The following is a 7,500-nucleotide window of genomic DNA, read 5'->3' as shown; positions in this document are numbered from 1 at the left end:
AGAGAGAGAGTGAGAGGGAGAGAGGAAAGAGAGAGAGGGAGAGGGAGAGAGGAAAGAGAGAGAGAGTGAGAGGGAGGGAGGAAAGAGAGAGTGAGAGGGAGGGAGGAAAGAGAGAGAGTGAGAGGAAGGGAGGAAAGAGAGAGAGTGAGAGGGAGGGAGGAAAGAGAAAGAGAAAGAGAAAGAAAGGGAGAGGGAGGGAAGGAGGGAGGGAGAGGGAGGGAGAGGGAGGGAGGGAGGGAAGGAGGGAGGGAGGGAGGGAGGGAGGGAGGGAGGGAGGGGGAGGGAGGGAGGGAGAGAGAGAGAGAGAGAGAGAGAGAGAGAGAGAGAGAGAGAGAGAAAGCATATGAAAAGTAGAAAGGGGGGAATAAGAGTGGGAGAAAGGGGTGGACGGCAGGAAATAAGAAAGGTTTAAAATGTACTATCTCAGCTTTAATGCATATAGTAGAAACGTTCAAACCTGGTGTTTTTCTGTTCTTTAGTACATATCATTGTAAAATACTTAGCAAGAGGGAAAACAAATTTTTAAGTAATTATTAATAGTATTAATTATAATGATAATAGTAATTACAATAACAGTAATAACAATGATGATGATGATGATGATAATATTAATAATCAATATCAATATCATTAATAATAATAATAATAATAATAATAATAATAATAATAATAATATAAAAAATGATGTTACTGATACCAAAAAAAATAATTTGTAAGAAATTTAGTAAATGAATGAATAAGTAAATAAATTGCAAAGGAAAGTATTATCCAAAAATTATGCAAAATTCACCTTCTGTATCAGGGGATCCACAAGAACTTGGAAAGACAAAATGTTCCTTTGTAACAAATGAAACCATGAGTAAACATTTTAAATGCATTATGTGAAATAGCGTTAACAGATGTGTTTGGACTCGTTCCATGGTCAGGATCCCGAAATACATAAACTCAGCTGCCATAATAATGTGTAACTAAAATAAATAGAATCACTAGGGTTTTGGCCCATACAACGGGATACTCTTAACTTACTCAGAGACTGAATCCTGATATCTCAAAATTTCAGCAATTTTGTCAACTTTCAAAGAAAATATAGAGTAAAAATACATTCTATATAATCATAAAACTGGAAATTATTTACTTTATTTACATTATGGTACTTAAAAATCTAGATCTCAACCTAAACTTTTACTTACATTTTCCTACAAATGCAATTATAAATATTATCAAATTTGTCTGGTAAATATGTTAAAGATTAAGCAATGTTAATGAATAACTGAAATAAATGTGAAATCTTTTGTCTCGGTAACTTTAGCATAGCAATCTATTTTCAATAATGTGTAATGTATATCTATAAGTGATATTCATATTTACAGATGTGGACCCTTCTTCAAAATTTTGAAAACAAACTATGCATAGCAATACTATTCGCTTCTCATTACATCAATTCACACAAACCTGCTGATTTAAGGAGAATTTTCTCTTCATTTAGGTACAAATACACATTACATTTGTCAGATAGTAGTACTTTTTCTGGAAAGGCACAAACATTTCATCCAGATTGTACACTGCCTGTTCTATTGTCTTAATAATTAGATGTTTGCATAGCCTTATGGTCAGAAACTGTACTGCTAAGGAACTCTGCTTTCATTTTCCTTTGCATCTTCATGTTCTGCCAAACTTTCAATTTACAGATTGTGCTCAAGGTGCCAAGACCAGAACCAAATACAGAAACACATGCAAGGACTTGGCTCTGTTGAATGAATGACATTTAACCTCTGTCTCCATTATGCTTATCATATAATTACCTATAAAATGTTAACAACTCTCTTTTAGTAGTATAATTTATCATCTATGAAATTCCAAAATCTAATGCTGTAGCTTGATTTTTATTTGTCTCAATTGTCTTTTTATCATACTTGCATGTTTAAATTTTATAGAGAACTATATAAGGTAATGATGATTGAATTACCAAGGCATGTGAGATAGTATAGAAATAGACCTTTCAACTGAGGTTGCATACCTCATTTCTGATTTTGAAATTATAATGTTGTATCAACTGAGTTCCAGTTTTCGATTACAAATGCAAAATCATGAAAGGTATTAAGAGCCACATAATGGCAATATAATATTTTTTTTATCTAGTAAATATTTCCTCTAGTTTTCTTCTGCAAACTAAATATCACAGGAACAATAATGAAGTTACAAACACCAAGGTATATTTCTAAAATGCTTCTATAACTTACTATACTTCATGCAGTAAATATGTAACTTTGAAAATTATACATTTAATTTACTGATTGAGCTATTCATACTTACAACACAATTTTTCAAGTAACAGCTTTAGATGTACAAGTCCTTCCATTAGCTGATGAGAAAAAAAACAAAAAACTGCACCTATCAAAATCATTGTGAAGTATATAAATGATTAATTCAGTGAACACTACTAAAAGAGGAGCAGCTAATCCTGTGCCCAAGGAGACAAGCAAGCTGTACACCAAATACCTATTCAAGCCTACAACAGTACAGGATGACTTGTAAAAGAATGAAAGCAAACCTAAAATATATGATAATGTTGATTTCTAACGAGCTAGCTATGAGGTGAACAAGGAATTCGTTCTGGAAAATCTACAAAGACTGGCCAGATCTCCAACAACACGCACACAACTGCAAAACTGTGCCTAATGATGCACCTTTGATTTCACTTTGATATCAGACAAGAAGCGTGAAGAGGTGAGAAGAAACAGCTTCGTATTATGACACCATTAATTCTTCCTCTATCAAGTATTTTCGTCGCAATTGAGTAAGACAAGAATACTTAAGGAGCAGTTGTCACAGGCTACAACTACTTCCTTCTCTGTTGAATTTCTAGCATCCTGCGCAGCCAGTGTGTAGTGTCCCCCACACCTGCAATGGTGCAAGTAGACACCCTCCTCACGGTCACGTTCAAGGTCCTCTAAGAATAGTTCTTCACTCACTGGAAATTCTTGATACAACTGAAAGAAAGAATCACCAATACATGCCTGTCATAATCAATAAGCCTTCAAAAAGGGAACAAGAGCCTCTTAAATTTTAATGATTTTTGACTCATGGCTGAAATTTTAATTAACAATGTACACTGACATTTACAAAGTGTCCACTGCTAACAAAAATTCATGGTTTAGGTGAATTTCTGTCAAATAAGGTACTAAGAAAATTATTAATAAATACTATCTTGTTATTAGAGGTAAAGTTCTCTAAACTGATAATTTCCTGGTACAATATGGAGACTTTGTACAGAGTTTGACTTTTACTACCACTAAATGTCAGGCAAATGTGCTGTCAGCATATTTTTGGCTTTGTCTAGTATGTAAAGTACTATCTAAAGAGTGGCTGTAATCAGGGATTAAAACCTTATAACCTTTACATATCTATGTAAAAAGTATGATGCAATACAAATATATAGAGTACATACATACATATATACCCCCCCCCCCCAAACACAAAATATAGGAATAAAACAAATTACCTTTTCTCTCTTAAGCTGATCATCATATTCACGTCTCTTCTGAGAATCTCCAAGCACATGCCATGCTTCCGTCACCTGCACAAATTTTTCCTTGGCACCTTCAACTGCAGACTTATCTGGGTGATATTGCCTTGCCAATTCCTGATACTGCTGGCGAATCTCAGTCTCACTAGCATCTTGGCTAACACCAAGGACATCATACAAAGTCATCTGAAACAATGTTTTAGAAAGTTAGCTCTTCTTGAGACCATCATTATTATTCTGCACAACACAAAACTACGTTCCTAACCCTCAATAAGATCATAACAGGGGAGGTTAATGGGCTGAGTCAATAACAATCCAAATGTTAAAAAAAAGCAGTAATGGTGCCATAATAACTGGTATGCACTTGAAAACATCCCTTATCTGTCATGGCTTATATCTGTCATACTTATAAAACTTGAGTACTTGGCCACATTCATAGTCTTTTCCCACAAATGGGTTATATATGAGACCATGGAATTAGTGGCCATGTTACAAGCTTAATGTGATTTAAGAGCCTAGCCTATATTATGGAATATATTACACTATGTCACATTAGCCTAGGACAAGGAAAATAAAACCAATAACTCAAAAAGAAGTCTAGCTAAACATAGCTTGAAGATAACTATGTACTGGTAAATATTTTAATCCACTTAACTTAGTTAAGACCTGCAACTTGATAATGTAATCCATTCAAACTTTAAAGCTTCAAAATAGCCTTCTCAGTTTTATTTCTTGAGGGAAGCATGAACTTAACTAAGTTAAGACCTGCAACTTGATAATGTAATTCTTTTATTCAAACTCTATAGCTTCAAAATAGCCTTGTTGGTTGTATTTCTGGTTTGGATAGCCTTATAATACAAGACGTTTAGTACTGTAAATGGACATAATAAATGCTCTTTTACTAAGTTATTCCAAGAAAATAACCAAACAAGACAGGATTTGTGTATGCCTTATAGACATTCCTGGCAATTATCTAGAAATAAGAAGCCAGTCCATCCTATGTTGACCTTCAACTGGGTCCCATCTGTCACCTCACTGCTTTTATTTTTGTTTTTCAATTCATGGTAAGAAAAAGGTATCCAAATATATCATTCAATCAATTTCAAATACTGCTAAATCTATGTCCAAATTGGAAATTTTACCACTTTGTCACTATGTGATACAAAATTTGATACCAGCACTTAGATATCAACAAATGTTTAAATGATATCCAAGCACTATGAACTGGCCTTGCTGATCTCCCTAGCCTTTATTGTAAGATATGGAAACACTCTAAACCCTATCTTGCCAGAATATGTGTCGAAGACATGCTGACTTTTGCAAGACCAATAAGATAAAGGAGGCATGGTGAACAATTGATGCTGCATCACCACTGAGTTATTTTAATGAATAGTAACCCATATCTAATGGCCAATTACAGCCTATATTGTGAAAAGATGACATAGCCAATTCAATTGCACCTACAAGTATGATGCTTCAATGAAGCATTAGCTTTTAGAAGCTGGTTGGCTGTTTTTCCACCTCTTATTTTGTTGTGAATGGGATGTAGGAAGTATACAAACTACATCTAGTACTGTCTGGAACTCTTCTTTTCCCCTGCTCCCTTATCCATCCTCCATCCTCTCTCTAGGCTACTCTTCCCACTAACCCATCCCTTGTGCCCTTCCCGAAGGATACCTTTCCTCTCACTTCACAAATGGTTAAGGTTACAAAGCAAAATAACTGTGCTAGACATCAAAGGTCATATAGCACTATAGAGAAGTGGAGTAGTGAAAAGGGTAAAGAGGGATGAGGGTAGAGAGGGTGAGTAAATGGGTTAAAGTAGGGCTTACCAAAAGAGTGATTAGATCCAAGGAAAAAGTGTGGGATTCTGCAAGGATGTCCATAAGGTGAGGCAGGGATTAGCAAACGGTGAAAGGGGGATTGAGGGCCATTAGATCAAAGAGCAGTTTAAGGAGAAATGTCAGGAGGGGGAGAATCCAGGGAAGGGCATTGTTGTGACAACAGGGACTTACATGAGTATCCATGAAGGCGCAAAAGGGATAACAGTTTCTGCAATGGAGTTGGCTGGGGAGGTCTGAGAAACAGAGGGGGAGAAGAGGGGACAGAAGTTTGAGGGGCAGTGGAAGAGGTAGTGTAGGAGAGAATGCAGCAGGAGATGGGAAGGAATATTTAGATTGCTTGATGTGATGAGTGGAAGAAGGAGAAGGAGTGGTAGGCACATGGGTACTAGGGATTGGAGTGTCTGTATTTAGAAAGGCAAAATAATCTGACTGGGACAGGGAGGGTAAAAGTGGGAGTGTAAGGAGTAGGAGGCAGAGATACTGGGGGAGATGTAGAGACATCTTGGAGAGAAGGGGGAGGGGAAGAGCAAAGGACAGCACTGGCATAGTAAGTATTAAGAGAGGAGTGAGGCTGGGCAGGAATAGGTTTGCCAGTGAGGTCAGTTGGGGTAGATAATGCATGAACTTGGGACTCAGACAAGGAGTGAACAATTAGATAAGCTGCAGGAAACTTTGCTACTTGTTTTTGGAGACATTGTTGGAATAGAGGGTATTGTCAAAGTAAGGGACTTAAGGGGAATCACAAAAAATAAATTCCACTTGGTTGGGCTGGAAAGAGTATACTATTTAAAAGACTTGTAAAGGCTAGATAACTAAATAGGGGAATACAATGCCCCTGGCTCCCTAATGCCATTCAGGACTGACCCAAAGCAAGCCTGTTATCCTTTCAACATGACTCTCACATCTGAGGAAGTGGGCAAAAGGAGCTGGAGATGAGAAGGAAAAGGAAAGAGGAGAAGAAAAGATGCTTGCAGAATTAGTTGAGCCAAGGGCTGAGGCCCAAGGTAGGGGATATTCCCAACATTGGGCCCCAGTCTCCGTCTACTAAGATCCCCCACAACAACACTGGGCATAGGATTGGGGCGAATTCTCAGTTCCCAAGGACGTATCCTGGTGTGGCCGAGTTACTCATGATTTTTTGCCAGAAAATTGCCTAAGAGAGAGAGAGAGAGCATGCAAGACTGCTTTCTCCTTCATGATGGCTGCATGATAAGGCCACTACTCATCATGATGTGCTAAATTGCTTCAAAATCACTTTCTAATATGTGTAGCATCTTATTGAGTTTATTTGATCTTCATTATAAAAACAAATTACATTTAATGCACAATACACTTGCCACTTGTGATGGAATTGTCAAATCTGCTGGGAGCAGCTCCATAAAGAAGTAAAGTTGAAAACATTCTTGTCCTCTGCCAAATATTGGCTTCAGTTACGTGGCTATTGTTTGTGATGGAAAACTTCCAAGAAAGTGGCTACAAATTCTGCAGTCCTTACACTGAAAGAAACAAAGTGAGATTTCTCTGTTCTTACTAGTAATTTCTTTACGATTTACCTTTTTTTTTTTTTTTTTTTTTTTTAATAAACCATTAGTTTCTGCCAGAAAAGTGAAAGGCTGGCTCATGCCAATGCTGTCCAGTTCTATACTTAACACAGAAATCATAACACAGCCAACAATGCAATTGAGTTTCCGACAAATTAGCATAGCAATGCTACCTTTTCAACCAAACAGTAAATTTTTACTTGAAGGAACTGATGTCATATTTCATATATATTTATTTCCCAATTATTTTTTTCTATACAATGTTCAAGATTACATGTAGACAAAAAACAATATAATTTCATTAGCCAATGACCTTCTACAGGTAATATAAATGCAGTTATGAATACAAAGACAATTATGGAATGTGCAGCCATCCTGGTCTTCATACTGCCTTCCTCTTCTCTGTCATTCCTGTTCCAGCCTTTATTCTTCATTCTGAGCTTTCCCTCTTCCTCCTTTAATCTACCTTCTTCTCTTTGTTCTGCCTTCCTCTTTCTCTTCCTTCTTCTATCTCCCTCTCTTTTCTTCCTTATTTTTTTTCTGTTTTCCTCTCTCTCTCTCTCTATCTTCTTCAACCTTCCTCTATTCT

At 36.7% G+C, this 7,500-nt stretch overlaps 1 protein-coding gene across 1 annotated transcript in view; it reads right to left on the bottom strand.

Moving 5' to 3' along the window:
- Positions 1–1,109: 1,109 nt before the first annotated feature.
- The window catches only part of LOC119576341 (dnaJ homolog subfamily C member 24-like), a 6,839-nt gene continuing 448 nt past the window's right edge, over positions 1,110–7,500 (bottom strand). Inside the window, exons 2-3 of the mRNA XM_037923983.1 lie at positions 3,503–3,712; positions 1,110–2,990 (exon numbers count right to left, since the gene is read on the bottom strand). Coding sequence (XP_037779911.1) covers positions 2,775–2,990; positions 3,503–3,712 — 426 coding nt within the window. The 3' untranslated portion in view covers positions 1,110–2,774. The remainder of the gene's footprint in view (positions 2,991–3,502; positions 3,713–7,500) is intronic.

The sequence above is a fragment of the Penaeus monodon genome, chromosome 8 (assembly GCF_015228065.2).
Source record: "Penaeus monodon isolate SGIC_2016 chromosome 8, NSTDA_Pmon_1, whole genome shotgun sequence".
NCBI classification, from domain to species: Eukaryota; Metazoa; Arthropoda; class Malacostraca; order Decapoda; family Penaeidae; genus Penaeus; species Penaeus monodon.
The sequence above is the reverse complement of the archived record's forward strand: the minus strand, read 5'-3'. Positions and strand labels throughout refer to the sequence as shown.